The sequence below is a fragment of the Microtus ochrogaster genome, linkage group LG5, assembly GCF_000317375.1.
Source record: "Microtus ochrogaster isolate Prairie Vole_2 linkage group LG5, MicOch1.0, whole genome shotgun sequence".
Lineage (NCBI taxonomy): Eukaryota > Metazoa > Chordata > Mammalia > Rodentia > Cricetidae > Microtus > Microtus ochrogaster.
This window is the reverse complement of record NC_022031.1, coordinates 12903366-12920237: the sequence shown is the minus strand read 5'-3', so window position 1 is coordinate 12920237 and position 16872 is coordinate 12903366. Positions and strand designations below refer to the sequence as shown.

Below are 16872 nucleotides of genomic sequence, written 5' to 3'. Positions count from 1 at the left end.
GGAAACACAGTTATCTGTTGATCTGAGCTGGAAGCCCTCCTCTCTCGTTGACGCCATCTTCCTGGCCAGGCCCTGGGCTAGTTTGGGGAGTTCATTTGGACATCTCTATCAGTCCAGCAGCATCCTCTGCCGACCAACTCATCTTAGCAGACTCTCCTGGTTGCTTGGCAACTGTGTTTTAACAACCTTTGAGGGTGGGATGCTGTGTAAGCATAGAGGATGGGTCAGACCAGTGCGGGCGTGATAACGCTTTCCGTTTTTCTCCATACGGTTCATCTCCACCAGCACCGTATTTTGTTAGTTTACTTAAAATGTAAGAGTGATAACATGATTTCTCTGTCAGCAAAACACCCCTTAGCGTAAGTAATAATTTTATCTAAATTTGTACTTTCCTTAGAGTTTTTGTATTAGACTCCTTTTGCTACTTCTGCTATGTCCACTTCCTTGTTTATATACCTTTAATAGCTTAAGTCAGAATCTGGAAACCACTCCTGAACGCAAATGGAGACTATTTTGCCTTTTATTTTTGATTTTTTTTTTCTAATTTTGTCAGAAATGACAACTTTATTTTTTAGTTTATGCAGTATTGATTATTTTTTAAGACTTCTGTGGGTCCTGGCTTATTTAGTAATTTTAGTTATTTCATAGCAGATATAACCTGAGAGCAGGAAGATATTGGCTTAGTCTTTGGAGCATGGGCTTCAGTGGTGCTAACTTGTGAATGTGTGAGTTATTTGCTATGAGGATTTGCCCTTGGATCTGAGGTTATAGACCACATTTAACTCTAACTACATTTCTGTCCTGACAGGCACCTACACATGTGTACCCAGATGCATGGGAGCACACACATGCAATGAAGATGTTTTAGGCTGCAGTGGTCCAACATGACACAATGAAGCATCATCTATCATGACACTACACAGTGAGCTGAATGGAAAGCCCCGTGGAGTTGGAAACAAGTCCTCTGCCTTTGGACTCTGACGTCGCTGGGTAGGAGGCGTTGTGTCTACATGTGATCTGGAAGTTCTTCAGTTCCTGATTTTCTCAGTTTACTCCCAAAGATATTTCAGGTCTTGAAGCAGAGTCTGGTAGAAAGCTGGGCATCTGGACCTATGTCCCAGTTCTCACCGCATATTCTGACTAAGTGGTTTTATAAATATTTCTTAGTACTTGGATCGTTTAAAAAAAAGTGTTTTCTCATCACAGTCGATGGCTCATTTTTTTTGAAAGGATGCAACAATGTCTAAACTGCATTTTAAAATAGTACTGTGCCTAAAAGTATCATTTTAAATAAGCCTGTGGCTTAAATACATTTGACAGAGAAGCTGGGGGATTGCATATAAGCACTAATATTTATACCTAGTTCTCAAATTCTGTGTTTTCTCTTCATTTTCTTCTTTTGCCCCATGCCCAATTTTTAACCTCCTTATGAATCATCTTCCCTTGAAATCAGGTGACTAAGAGTCTATTTGAGTCACAGTAAAGAGAAGCAACTTGCCTGTTTCAGTTTTGACAACTTATAACATGTCATTTGCGGTCTGATGAGATATTGATGGCACATTGAGTATATCAATCAAATTATGCTTATGAAATCTGGAACCAAGCTGGAAAACATTGTAAGATATGATACATCACTAAAGTTTTGAGATAGATTTGCATAGTTTGTATTTTCCTTTGTCTAGAAGAAAAATAATCTTTAAATAAATGCATAATTTTCAGATCTCCGTAACTAATGTATTTTTCATAGTATTTTTGAGTGCTATGTTGCAAGTCACTGTTTTAAATATTGTACTGCTATTCACTCATTTAATCTTTAGGGTATCTCTGTGAGACATGTGATATTATTTAATCTAACAGCCAGCTACAGAATAGAAGGGAAGGCAGTCTCTGAGAAGGCAAGCCTGCACTCTTGATTTCATTGCCTGCATGTCCTGTGTCATCCCCCAACCTTCTAATACCAGCAATTACAATGTTTCCTTTCCTGCTTGAGTCCTCTCAATAACCTAAACAGGAAGCCATTGGTGGAACAATGTCCCCTTCTCTTGTTTGTTTTTAAAGAGAGAATGTAGGTGCCTGACTGAACACAGAATCAGGAAAGGTGTAGCCATGTCCCTGTCTGTTATGTGACTGCAGGTTTGGCATTCAACCTGGAAGGATTACGAGTATTTTCATAAAACAGGAGCTGTCATCAACATCGACATATTGTTTTGAGAATCTCAAAAAGAGTTGAGATGCGGGTTTCTAACAGGGTCTGATCAACAGGAACCCTCACAAACCTTTCCCTTGTTATTATTTAACCTGCTCCTATAAAATGTCTAAGATAGTTTAAAACGCTCAATGACACTGCTCTGTGGTCAGTGCTTAGCAATGTCTGTTCATATGCATCTGGGGCAAAAATAAGTCTAAAATGTTGAGAAGTTTTATTTTAATAAATATTTTCATGATATGTGTGATTTATATTATATCCTGAATAATGGACTCTAGGAGTATCTGGGAACTTCAGTTTATAGCAATATGATAATTAACTTCAAGGAAAATTAAAGATTTAATGGGCAGGATGCAAAACTTCCAAAGTTTTGTGTCTAATTTTATCTACTGCACCAGTTTTCTTAAATTAGCATTTTTTGGCTAGGTATCCTGGGTACACACTGTCTAATCTTGCCAATTACACAAGGGGTGTAAGTTATTGCCATCAATGTAGAGATGAGAAAAATCAGTTACTGAACTAATAGGAACTAAAGTCTGCAGGCATACACACTGACACACTGTTCTATTCTGAAGTACAAACTCTTTCTACTGTCCATTCTGACCATAGTTAAATGTGTGTGTGTGTGTGTGTGTGTGTGTGTGTGTGTGTGTGTGTGTGTATCACACAGATTGAAGTAGTGAGAAGGAAAAGCATGGTCACGTGGCTCTCATGACACTTGCACTCCTCAGGAAGATGTCTTTTGTTAAGCAGGACAGGGACATAGCATAAGGGCACAAGCCACTTTGGGGGCAGTTTCCTTACCTCCTTTTTCTGTACTTGTCATTTTCACTGATTTTTGTTGATTGGTGTTTGCATTTGTTGAGCACCAATTATGTGCAAAGTGTTCTTCTAGAAACCACACAAAGTATGAAAAAAGTGAAGAAAGAAATGTGTCCTAGTTTGTGTCACCTAAGACTGAAGTGAGCCATGAACAAATCTATGTAGTGCCTGGTTAAGGGGAGGAGACAGGTAACAGTCACCATCATGGGCAGAAGTAGGAGAAACCAGGAGCATAATTCAGAGGGATTTCTATGTGAATGTGAAGGCACCACAGAAAGTAAACTTTGAAAGAGTTGGAGGGGGAGTGGTCTACACAGAAGACAGTAGGAGGAGGAAGATGAGAAATCACAAACATTTTGAAGAGTGAGTCCCTACCAGAAGTGGCTAAAGTAGATAAAGAAGGCTATGCTATTGCTGTGGAGGAGAGAGGTCTCTATGATCTCTGCTCTTTAGTTAGTAATACTGGGGAAGGACTCGGGACTTCAGAGATAGCATGAAAGCATTTTATTAGGGAGATATTACTTTAGTGTGGCTATAAAACCTTGGAGCTTTTCCTTAGGAAGAATGCCTCAACAGACGTTGATGCATGTCAATTTCAGAAGCAGTGGCCTGAGAGAATGTTGGAATCTTTGATGGAAAGTCAACATTAGAGCAGTCAAGATCTGTTCTAAATTCAACATGGGATAGTGGAGAAGGACGAAGGACAGAGATGAGAACAAGAAAAGAGTTATCTTGATTGAGGAAGCCATTATAGGGTTAGCAAGAAACCTGGTTCTAAAGAAATTTCCAGGAATCCACAAGGATGATCCCAGCTAAGACCCTAAGCAATAAAGGAGAGGGGCCTGATCTTGACTTACCCTGTAGTCAGACTGATGAATATCTTAAATAATCACCATAGAACCTTCATCCAGCAACTATTGAAAACAAAGGCAGAGAACTATATCAGAGCACAGGACTGAGCTCCCAAAGTCCAGTTAAAGAGTGGGAGGCATGAGAATATGAGTAAAGAGGTCAAGACTATGTTGCCGAAACCCATGAAAACAGTCTACCTGAGCTAACGAACACCAGCCAGATTGAGAAGGAACAAGCGTAGAACCATACTAGTCCCTCTGAATGTGGTTGACAGTTACATGGCTAGGGCAGACTGAGGGGCCACAGGCAGTGGCACCAGGATTTACCTCTACTGTATGTATTGGCTTTTGGGGAACCATGTCTTTGAATGGATAATTTGCTCAGCCTAGATATACTATGGAGGGCCTTAGACCTTCCCCAAAGCAATGTGCCTTACCCTCTTTGAGGACTGGGTAGGGGTGGGGTGGGAGGGTATATAGAGGGAATGGGAGGAGGGGAGGGAGTGAGAACTTGGATTGGTATGTATAATGAAGAAAGATAGTTTGTTTTCCTTTTAAAAAAATAAATAAAATGGGGGAACTTTCGAAACAACACTTTCCACATATAACATAAAAACATGCATAGCCAAAGTCACGCTCATGGCGTAAATGTCTTCTGGAGTTGGTGAGACAATAAACATGAGAAGCATATGAAGTTTGATGCTAGGATATGTGAATTCACACCTTTGTATTACACATGGAAAGAATAAAGGTGTGGATCTGACAAAGGACATTTGCAATTTTCATAAAGCTAAATGCAATAAAAATTCATACTGCTGTCTCTGAGGGATGATTGTATAGTCCTTATCCTTTATTAAGACCATTGGTATGTAAGTCACTTTCTGTTGCCACGATACAATACCATCATCATGACCAAACGCGATCTGAGGGAAAACAGTTTATTTTTGTTTACAGCTCCAGAACAAGAGTCGATAATGAGGAAGAGGTCATGGTAGCAGGAACAGGAACCTCACTGGTCACATTTCCACCCACACCCAGAATGTAGAGAGCAAGCAAAGTTGAATAACTTCCCTAAACAGAATCATCAACCAGGGTCCAAGGGTTCAAAGGCATGAGCTATGGGCAACAGTTCTAGTTTAAACCAACACAATTGACAGTCAACACAATTGACAGCCAACACAATTGACAGACTAAGCAGAGGGGAAACACACAGCTACTGTCACATTCACGTGTATCATCATTTACTGATTAGGACTTCAGTTAAGTGTCTTAAAGTGATGCTAATGAGAAGAAGATGAAGAGCGGGACTATTGGGACAGAGATTACAGTGTCCCAGCCCAGGTTCTAACACAAGAAGGCCTTACATGGGAGAAGTTTGAATCTAATACTTGGAACTATAGACATCTCATGTTATATAGTTATGCTATATGACCATATATATAAACTATAGTCACACGATTACATTATATCAATAAATATTGAATAGGAATCTAATATTGACATTTGTGTCCTGGCTTAATAGTTTCATTTATTCCTGTCCTTCATAATGCGTATTATAACGACTTTGCTTTCAAATGAGTCAAACTCAGACTTCACTAAAGTCCAACTTGAACAGGTCAGAAAGGATATTCCCAATACAGAGTGGTTGACAGAAAATATGAGCATATAGAGACAATTTGTAGGTACTACAGTTTCCCATGCAGTGGCATCTGCCAAACTCCTGTTTCTTTGTTTTTCCAAACTGAAATTCACTGAAGTAAGTCAAGCAGTCCCCACTCCCATTAGGCATCCCACTCAAGGCCTGGGTGAATAACACTTAGGACTAACATATTTATAATATTTAATATCTAGTGTGGTTTGTTCTTAACTGCATTCAACACAAAATTCCATTTGCTCTGCATCTGTTCTAGCCGCTCCTTTTTGAACTTGTCCTGGAAAGAGCAATGGTTATCTTCGTCCTCTGTCTCTGAGATGATTTCCATCTTCTGGATGATGAGTTTGATGAGTTCATGCTGCTTTTCCAAGAGAGAAGTGAGGTCCTTCAGCCTGTGAGAGCACACATGTGTCATGGGCTTATTTTCAACCCCCTGCCCCCATGTTTAGTCCCTGACTGCAGCAAGGACCAGGGACTAGAAATGTTCTATACCGAGTACCTGTGCTTGGCTTGTAGCCTCACAGTACCCAGCACATTCCTGAAGCTGGAGTGAGTTTCCCTAAGTTCCAGTCTTCTTTGTGACTAGCTGTTGTTTCTAGTTATTGTTTCCAGTTACCAATATGAAACCTGCATAAAAAGGTTAAGCCGCCTTCCTATGGATATAGCTACTAAATAGTTGATTGGGAATCTAAACTCAGATAAACTGTAGAGCCCTCTTGCATAACTCCTGTCCAATAAATAGCTATTCAAGGGATCCTCCCAGTCTTCTTATGCTTCTATTATATGAACTGAGATGACTATGAAGAATACAGTTTATGATAGTTAACTCAGTAGTAAGGAAATCAGCATTTAATCCTCACCTATTTATTCCTTGGAGGGCAAACTGGCTGGTGAATTGTCACAAGTAAATTCAACCCTACAAAATGTCTCTTGATTTTCACTGCACGAGCAATGTCCCTCAATAAAGCCTAATTTCATATACAAAATAAATACCAATATTATAATGTAACTGAATCTGATTTCTCATATGACGGTAGATGGAGAAATACAAACCTGTATTTCTGCTTCAATATTTCTATTTCCAAACACATGTCAGTGTTTGGTGCTTCTTGCCGTGTTTCTTGTGTACAAAGAAAGTAATGAAAAAATCGCTGTGGGTAAAACATGGAAGTTACTAAAGGTGAATTAAATTTAGAACTATTTCATGAGCATGCACAAAAGTTCAGTCCCCAAATCAGGCTCAGCAGAATGAATTTTCCTAGGCTACCACTATGGCCTCACAAAGCTCCTGGTCTACCTGGGAAACCATCAGGCCAAAAGCTACAGCAAAGTTATCTATAAGAGAAAGATGTTAAAATGCAAATGCTATAGAAGGCATAAGAGAAAGAGGGGATAGGGGCTTCTGAGAAAGGGCTTCATTGTACCATTTCACAAATACTCGTGCAAAGTGCCCAATCTGCACTGTGTGCAATACCGTTCCATATACAAGGTGTCTATTCTTTGAAAATTCTCTGCCTCATTAGTCATCACAACTCAACTACTGAACAATATTTCACATATAGACGTTTTAACTTTAGTAATTTTTAACTTAGTGCCCTCTTTTTCCTGGTACCAGGAACAGAACACAGGGCCTTGCACACGATGAGGAAGCTCTTTAGCCTAGAGCTGTACCCCAGCTCAACCCTTTATATCACAGTTGACTAGAGAAGGTCAAGAGTGAATGTGAAGTGGCCAAGAGTGAGATAATTCTAGGGGTCCAGGACACAGAGGAACTCAAGTGAACTCTGCATAGAAATAAAGTGGACCAGAAGGAGAAGAAGCAGTAAGGGGATGCTGTATAACCAGGATGGCTGGCCCACCCAGGCTGACGAATTGCATGGACATGAATTGCAGAAATGAACCTTAGGAAAACACTGGAACCTTTTCACTGTGGAGAGGAGAGGGTGAAACACAGTGAATGTGAAGATTGGCTTTGAGTGTGCTAAATTTAAAGAGGCTTAAAGACAGACAGTGGAAACAAAAAGAAGTAAGTTGGACATGGGGACCTGGACCTTAAAAGTAAGCTCTCAGCTAGAGAGACAAGTTACTGGAGACTCTGGGTGTAGATGATGATTGAAACCATGTACAAGGTTAGGGAATAGCGTGGAGACAAAATAAAACCTAAACTTCTGTGCAGAGATTATCATTTTGTGATTACACAAGGTAAAATCCACCTAAAGAACTCAGGAAGAGAAGTCGTAAGACATGAGCAGTCTGGGCATGGAAGTTAGGTTCTGGAACTTGTGAGTTTTAGTATGGCTCTTCTCTCTTATACCACACTGACCTGGCTTTTAATTATTTTTCATGTCTTTTATAGTAGACACTCTCATGCATATTCTCTATTTTGCACACACATCTGAACATAAATATGCACATAAATGCGCATGGCAAGTGATTAGGAAAAGCAGATGAAGAACGCCTACCCTGCTAGACAGCTACTAAAAGGGTACAGCTGGCCATGTATCTGCCTGAGCTCACAGGGATGTGATGCTGTGTATGATCATTTGTCTCCCTCCCGACATCCTGTTACTTTGATATGTTCTGTGCACTTGCAAAAACAGAACCACGTCTTCCCCACAGGCAGAGTAGATCCAAAGCCTCCCTGGGAATACAGCTGAGGCCAGCACAGTGAATGGATGTCATGCAACATCTCTTGGTATGCTTTCCTTTAGGAGTACTTACTAACATCCTGCCATGCCGAGGTCTGTTTGGATACACGACGGTGTACTGCTGATCTACTTTGCGTAGGAACCACAGTGGCAGCTTTTTCTCCAAGTTGGTATGAAGTTCCACCTAAAATGCACATTGGGTTTATTGACAGACCTGTTAATTAGTATCTAAAACTATCACCTCAAGAGCATAATAAAAAATGAATTCCTGTGTCCCTATTCACACAGTGACTGAGCTGGCTTCCTTCACCCGCCACCTTCCATAGCTCAGTCACCTAGTTGCCCCTCCCTCGCCTTATCCTCCATGAGGCCAGAAAACAATCTTGAAGCAACGTGGAAGAAATGGTTGAAGAACTTAATGTAAGCAAGTGGGTGGTTAGTGTTCGGGGGCTGTAATCCACATTGGAGATACAAGGAGGATGGCAGAGCCTGCACTCTTAGGGGGTTACAGTGCCAAGAGTCCAGTACTGCTGGGAAGTGTGAATGGTATGAAGTGCCCAGGACAGGAGAGGAAGGGTCGCTTAGCTGGGGACATGCAAAGTGAGAAGACAAATGCAGCTAAATGCACAAAACAAAAGGAAAACAAAAATTCAAGCTCCTTCTGTGGGTTTTTCTTTTTATATTAGCAGATATAGAGAGTTTTACTCATGACATATACTGAATATAACTTCTTTTTGGAGGTACAGTATTTTATCCCTTTAATGTTTTTGTTTTGAGCTTGTATTTTGTTTAATTCTCGTGTTATTTATTAATTTTTTTTAGCAGTACTGGGGATCCAACCCAGGCCTTTACGCATGCTCAGCAAAGAGTTCACATAGTCTTCCATGGAGCCCTCCGTCTTTCACATTTCCTGTATTCCAACCCTTGGTGTCTCTTTGGAAACAGTGGTTGTGACAACCGCATAGCGGGACTCATGTTCTAATCTAAGTTCACACTGCTTTTCAATACCTAGGATTTCAATGACCTTTAGAAATAGTCAACTGTAAAGACAGTCCCGAGCAGAGTGCCTCAAATGAAGTGTGGCCCAAGGAGGAAGCACTGACTATGTGGCTTACCGTTTATTATTGTGATGTACACAACCCTTTACAGACTGTAAAGTCCTTTGTGTTTCAAAACATCTGTATTGTGCTTTGCTTACAATTCTGGTTAAATATTTGTTTTAATTTTTATGATAATTTCTAAGGATCAAGCCCTCTGTCTTTAAATGCTAGCCAAAGCCTTTACCATAGAGCAACATCTCCAGGCCCTCATGATCCACTGCCCACAACCTTTCAGCTTTCAGTCACCCTTCCTCTAGGCCATGCAGACACACTGGCAGGAAAGAAGCTTCTTTAAAGAGAAACACTGTCTCTCCCCAGGCCTCTTTGGCTATGAGACTGTTCAAACACTGGAGTCAGGTTCCATTCTGAAGAAAGGAAAAGGGTGGAGCCCTGATGCCAGCAGCATGTTTGATAGGAAGATATTTCACTTGGTTTTTATCACCTGTAAGACCAGTTTGCAAGACAGCGTGGAGCCAAGACAGAAATAAGTCAATGGTGGGTGGAATCACACCTTGACAAGGAGTACTTAATTATATGTGTTTTGGAGCTAATTATAATATAATTTTTAAGTTTCTAGTTGCATATATTCAACTGATAATTAAATATTCCAGAAGCATCCATGGTGCCATTCACAGTTGAAATTTAAAGACAATGACATTAAGAACATTAAAAGAAAAAACTACGACAAGATTCAGTAGCCAAAGACCCATCCATAAGTCTTTTCACTCTGAAGGACTTTATATTAAAATGCCTAACAATATAATACAGAGAACTCAAGCGAACAAAGCTTCATAAATCTAGATAGAACTTCAACATAAAACATGTGTATGGACTGTGTGGTCACATGGCAAACTAACAGGAGAACCCCTGAGCTGAACATTTGGACTGCAGTAGGAAAGAATTCTTCATATTGGATTATGGTGGCACTCAGACCTATCAGCCCAGCACTCAAGAGGCTAGGCCAACAGGATCATAAGTTCAAGGCCACAGTCAGTGACAAAGAGAGTTCAAGATCAACCTGGAGGAATACTTACGCCTACACATACACCCCTTCACATGCACAGATACACACACCTACACACAAACATACATACACAAACACACCTACATACAGCCATGCATGCACAACACACACCTTTACACATGTACACATACATACACCACACCTACACCTATACACACCTACACACACACATACACATCCAGACATACACATCCACACATGCACACTGCACACATTCATACACACGTATGCTCATACATACACCTATATAGATACACACATACAAACACCTATACATACACACCTGCATACACACATATAGAGACATAAACATACATACATATGTACAGATACATTCACACATACACACACACACACACACACATCCTCAAACCAATGTTGCTTTTGGGTTGGCATGTAATTAATCTGGTTTCTCTGATTTATCATACATTAACCTGATACAAGTTGTCAAACAATTTCTCTATTTTTTCTGGGTAGATTACTCCAGGGTGATTTTTCTGATCTATTGATTATAACAAGAATACCAGAGAACACACAAACAGGCACAGGCAGAAATTCTCCATATGGAGAAATAGCCATACTGACAGGGCTCTTAGAAAATCAGCTATTCTTATATACAAGGACTCATGAGAGTGTTGATTTCAATACATGTTTAATAATTATAATACCTGCATAGCAATCCTCTTCAATGCGGCATGCTTCTGGACCTCAGCAATGTCCCCAACTGCCAAACCTATCTGTAGTAAGACAAAAGATCAATCATAGCACAACAAACAATACAATTAATCAAGTCTTACTTTCCACTCAAGCTTCAACAACTAAATACCATCGAATAAATGGTATATAAGCAACTAGACACCATGGGCCAAATCATATAATATAAACAATGTGAATTTTCTCTCTACATTTCTGGAGCCAGGAAGTCTAAAATGGCGGTGTTAGCAGATTCAGTGTTGCACACACTGTTGTCTATGTATTCTCAAGCAATAGCGGGCATGAAGGTCGAAATGTCGTACCGAGTTCCCTCATGTCTTTTTCACACAGTGTCAAGATCTCTGCCAAAGTGGAGTAATGACATAAGATAAGGAGGCAGCATCCAGTTCAGACTAAAGTGATGGGGATGGAGCCATTGGCTAAGAAAGTCCGCTCAAAAGCCCTGGCACTTGGACTGAACTTTGAAAGATTAGAAAGAGTTAGCTCGTAGTGGGAGGGTTTTCCAGGATGAAAGAAAAGCCTACACAGGAGTTCTGGAGGCAGGAAGGAAACATGGAACAGTCCTGAGGAAGATGGGACTTGGGTGAGATCAAGATGGTGGTGAGCCAAGCATACAGAACAGACGGGTCTGGTCTGGCTTCTAAGGAGTCATGAAAACAAATGTAACAGGCCCACCTTTAAATTGAAATGATCAGCTTTTGGTTAGCTGTCTCTTTAGTGACAATGAGTGGGGAGAACTTGGCAGAGAAATGAGATAGGAGACTCCTCCACTGACTGCTGTGACTAGCAAGTGCCCTGAAGATGCAGGCCAAGTGGAGGAAGCTGTGGCAGTCACAGAGCAGCAAAGGCTGGGAGGCAAAAACTAAGAAACTTTCCATGATCTGGACACAGGGCCTTTGGACCATGGGAACCAGCAGGTATTAAACCGCATCTTACTAAGTTTGCTGCCCTCTGAAGTTTCTTGTAACAACACAAAGCTGACTAATACACCCCCCCCCCCGAAAATAACGTCTTAAAGAGGTTAAGAATCCTTAGTATTTGTGGTAGTTTGGGGGAAAAAAAAATGACCCTTGAAGGAAGTGGCACTATTAGGAGGTGTGACCTTGTTGGAGGAAGTGTGCCACTGTGGGGTGAGCCTTGAGGTCTCTTTTTCTCAAGCTTCCCTCAGTGTGACAGTTGACTTCCTGTTGCTTGGAAGACATAGCATTCTCAACTCCAGCACCGTGTCTGCCGGCTCAGTGTCATGCTCCCTGTCATTATCATAATGGACTGAACCTCTGAAACTGTAAGTGAACCCCCTCAATTAACTGTTTTTTGTATAAGAGTTGCCTTGGTCAGCGTGTCTCTTCACTGCAACAGAAGCCCTAACTAAGTCCGTACTATTAAATGTCCCAAGTAACTAACAGAGTGAACAATGAGGTGCCACTTACTAGTAAATTCATGAGAACAATTGGGACAAACATTGTGAAGGCAATAAGTTGCCCAAAGGTCAGGACTGGATATGCCAATTCCTTTTTTAAGAATGGTTCTAGGAAGGCATCTCTATAGTTGATGTCACCCAGCATCATACTGAACGTCTGGATTAAGGAAAGCAACGGAGTGCTGAAGGCATCCTGTAAAAAGAAGGAAAGGAAACAGGAAATGAAAATCTCCCATCATGAAAAAGGGTTTCCTGATGACTAAGTGATAAGAATTATACTAAGAATACTTTTTAAAATTCACAATGCTGCTCTTAAGATACAGTCATGAGAAGTATTATTAACTACAATCAACAAAAGTAAATACAAAAGACATTTTTATGCTTAAATATAAATTTCTTAACCAGATAAAAATCTGATAAAATTATATTTTTTCTTCAATAAAGATATATAAGATATAAACTGTTAAGTAAAAATAATAAGAAAAGGGCAGCTCCGCCAATGCAAGAAATCCAATTAGGTCAAATCAAAGCAGGCCGGGTTGGCTGGGATGGATGCCAGGGACTGAGGGCTACACTCCCAACTTAACATTAACTATCCAAATAAAGTTATTAATTTACTAAGCTATTAGGATTTAAGTGTAAATATCTGTTTCCAATATTACTAGTAATGAAGTCAACTAGAGATGTAAATATCTCACTTGGAAACTCAGGAGGACGTAAAAGCTGAGGCCAAAAGCCAATAGGAGGAAGATGAACACTCCTGTCGATCTCAACAGAGTTTTAAAAATCACCTCCAACATAACAATGAAAATGCCACAGTTCTCAAACCTAGAAAAGCAAAAGGAAGAAATCAGTTGCTTACTCTGGTGTCAAAGGGTATTAATTCTGTATTTATTGTGGAGTAAGTCAGATAGGAGGTTTAACAGATGAAATCGCTAAAGCAAGGCCTTTTGGTACAAACAAATGCAAATCTGCAAGTAACCAAATCTTTTCAAACTGACTATTGGACTGCTTCCTCCTCCTCCTCCTCTTCTGATTTTCTTTTATTTTTTTCCTTCCTTCCTTCCTTCCTTCCTTCCTTCCTTCCTTCCTTCCTTCCTTCCTCCCTCCCTCCCTCCCTCCCTCCCTCCCTCCTTCCCTTTCTCCCTTCTTTCTTTTTTTCCTTTCATTTCTTTTTTGAGACAGAGTTTCTCTGTGCAGCCCTGGGCAGAGTGTTTCTTTCTTATTAATATAATATTTGCCGTCTTTCATCGTTTTACCACTTGACCAAGGTGATGGCAGTTTTCTCTAAGTAATAAAGAGAAACCATCACAAAGTAAATAAAAGAAAATTATGTCAGTTGTTTAATAAAGGCATTAGGGACAGAAACCCTGTGGTGGATCAAATAGAGATCAATTACAGGAGATCATGTTTTCAGAAGTTCCCAAGACTGGGCACAAATACACATTTACACTCATCCATCCCTACAACCCACCCCCAGCGTACTATACTGTGAAGTGATTGACACACAAGTGCAACATCTGGCTACGAGCTTGCATTCTTCCTTTGTCAAAAACTCTCAGAAGAAGGAATCACATGTAACAAAATCCCACTACTTAATTTATACCAGAATCTAAACATACACTTTTTGGAAAATCTGAAAGGAAACTTAGCTATGTTCCCCAAAAGGACCAGAAATGTGGGGAGATCACTGATAGTGGCTGATTTGAATCTGTGTTCCTTCTGGGTCACTGCTCTTTATCCCCTCTCTCCAAGGGCCCACACCTCAGTCAGCATGGCTGCACTATTTACATAAAGGTACACAAATAAGAGCAAGCTTATCCCTGGAGACTCGATACTTTGGTCCAAACTATTTCTCAACTTACTAGCTGACCTTCGGTAAATTTCCCATACTCAGTGTTTATGTTTCTTCTTTGATGCAATGCAGATAGTACCATTTACTTCTTGTTATCATAAACACATGTAAAAAAATGATGCTTAGCTCAACACCAGCAACTGTTAAAACAAGAATTTAGCCACTTTCTTTTTCTTGAATAACTTACTACTTTTAAAAAAAAATAGATTATTTTATTCCCTGTTTTTTTTATTACTTTTATTCAGTTAATTTGAGTGTTTTAACCCAAAGTAAATTTTTACCAAATGTCAGATGAAACAAGAGTAACTAACACTCTCATTTTGGTTTCTGTCCGTGTTTGTTACAGGCTTGCTGATGAAGGTAGACTTGGCACTCAGGGGCTGTGGCCATGTACCTTTGGATGCTACACTGAGGATGGCGATCTGCATCTGGCATCTAGTGGGGAGACATCTGGAATGTTGTTCACTACACACAACGTGGTTGCATATACAGAACTGCTCCCTCTTCACACTGACGTGCACCGAAAATAATTAATAGTCCCAAATTGAGGAGCTAAAGCCTCAATCTGCACACTCAGCCCTTCAGGATTAAGATGTTCAAATCCTTACATTTAAAACAACTAGAACCAGCGAGATGCAAGTTTACAAATTCACATCACTTCTAATTGTCTTTCTTTGACATTAAAAGTTTAGAGAATATAAAAATCATCCAAACTGGTCTTACCTCTGAAGATATAACAGGAAGTTCATCCAGTAGAAGAATATTGCTATTGCTCCACATTCCCACTGCATATAGGCCGGGATGTTGAGAAACAAAGGCAGCACGAAGATGATACTGGTTGTGTAGATGACCCACTCCAGAGCATTGTTGTAATCCAGGAAGTAGTTCCTTTTCTGCATAGAGAAGGATGGAGAGTTACCACACGGGGAAACCTGGGGTCACATCTGTCATTCTGGAGTGACTTACAGCCAGGGCTAGAGACGGCTGAGGCACTGGCTGTCCTAGTGCCACGAGTAGCTGATAACTAAGAAAGTGCTACAGTCTTTTTCTTATTAGCCCTGTCTGTGTTGTATAGACTATTCCCTCTTAAGAGAACTTTTTTTTTGGTCTTTTTACTGTTGTTATTTCCTTTCAAAACAGGGTTTCTCTGTGTAGCCTTGGCTGTCCTGTAACTCACTCTGTAGACCAGGCTGGCCTCGAACTCAGAGATCCTTCTGCACCTTCCCCCAAATGCTGGACTAAAGGCATGTGTCACCACCTCCCAGCTTTAGGGAACTTCTAAACAACTGTAGATTGGTCTCATAATTCCTGAGATCTTTCTGCCTCTTAGGGCACACGTTTCTGGTCAGGCACTGTGAGTAAGTCCAGCTATAAGGACGTTTGAGACATGAGCTGAAAGTGAAAGAACAAAGTCAAAGCACAATGGGGTGCTTAGTGGAATGTTCTGGATGTTAAATGCTCCATACTGTAGACCATTTCAACATAAGCCAGAAAGAGGGAGATCAACTCTAACAGAGGAAGTGTGTAATGTCAGAGTTTTTAAACTATCAATTGCAATGTAAAGTTAGGAAGATGGGAGAAGATAAGAGAGTCTGAATAATGGGTCTTAAATCATTAAAGGTAAAAACAACAATGCAGCTTAACGCTCTGGAGTGTGACAATTCACTGACCAAAAGAATACACACACACTGGAGAGTATTTGATACATTATAGAAAGTGAATGTAAATTTGCATTATTGTCATTCATCTTTAATACGGATATCTGTGCACTTACATTATACAACAAAGAAAATTTAAAAAATGTACTGTTATAAAAGAGTTATCATTTATAAAAAGTTCAAAAATATACAAAAGCTATAAATGAAAAATTTCAAACTATATACTTAGAAATACAGACTCTCGGTGCTAAGCGACGGCTCAATGGTAAAGAGGACTGACTCACACCCATAAGATCTGGTACCCTCTTCTGGCCTTTAGGGATATGTGCAAGCAGATGCTATATACATAATTAATAAATAAACCTTGAAAAAAAAAGAAATATGGACTCTCTCTCATTTGTCAATCCAAGAAAAGATCTTTGGGTACTTTATGTAATTTGTATATCTAAGCTGTACCTAACCTAACTCATTATCTTAAAAAGAATAATTAAGTAAGAGACAATGCCATGAAAAAATTTCAAGCCATGGGCTGGCACATTCAGATAACCACAGGATTCCAAAGGTGGTGGCAAGCAGACCATGAGTTCAAGGCCAGATTCAGCCAGAGTAAGAACCCCAGCTCAAAAAAGGCTCCAAATTTTATAACAATTTGGCTTTCAATAAAAAGAAAAAAAATCCTCTTATGGCAGTGATTCAAAGATAGACCTGTTTGAAATGGGGTCTAGAGAAGTTCTTTAAAATTACTTATATTTCAAATTTTAAACTGGATTTTAGTAGTACAATTAAAATTGACTATAAGCAAACATACCCTAAATAATACGAGAGCAAACACGTTGAAGTCATTTCTAACGATTGCAGTGGAAAGACAGACCCGCCTGGAGGCTGAAAGGGTAGAGCAACTCTCTCAGGTGTATCAAAAG

General features: G+C 40.0%; 1 protein-coding gene across 1 annotated transcript in view; it reads right to left on the bottom strand.

Annotated features, from left to right (window-relative positions):
* Nucleotides 1–5726: 5726 nt before the first annotated feature.
* The window catches only part of Trpa1 (transient receptor potential cation channel subfamily A member 1), a 44859-nt gene continuing 33713 nt past the window's right edge, over nucleotides 5727–16872 (bottom strand). Inside the window, exons 21-27 of the mRNA XM_005362351.2 lie at nucleotides 15018–15187; nucleotides 13138–13267; nucleotides 12450–12632; nucleotides 10974–11042; nucleotides 8255–8365; nucleotides 6587–6684; nucleotides 5727–5925 (exon numbers count right to left, since the gene is read on the bottom strand). Coding sequence (XP_005362408.1) covers nucleotides 5727–5925; nucleotides 6587–6684; nucleotides 8255–8365; nucleotides 10974–11042; nucleotides 12450–12632; nucleotides 13138–13267; nucleotides 15018–15187 — 960 coding nt within the window. The remainder of the gene's footprint in view (nucleotides 5926–6586; nucleotides 6685–8254; nucleotides 8366–10973; nucleotides 11043–12449; nucleotides 12633–13137; nucleotides 13268–15017; nucleotides 15188–16872) is intronic.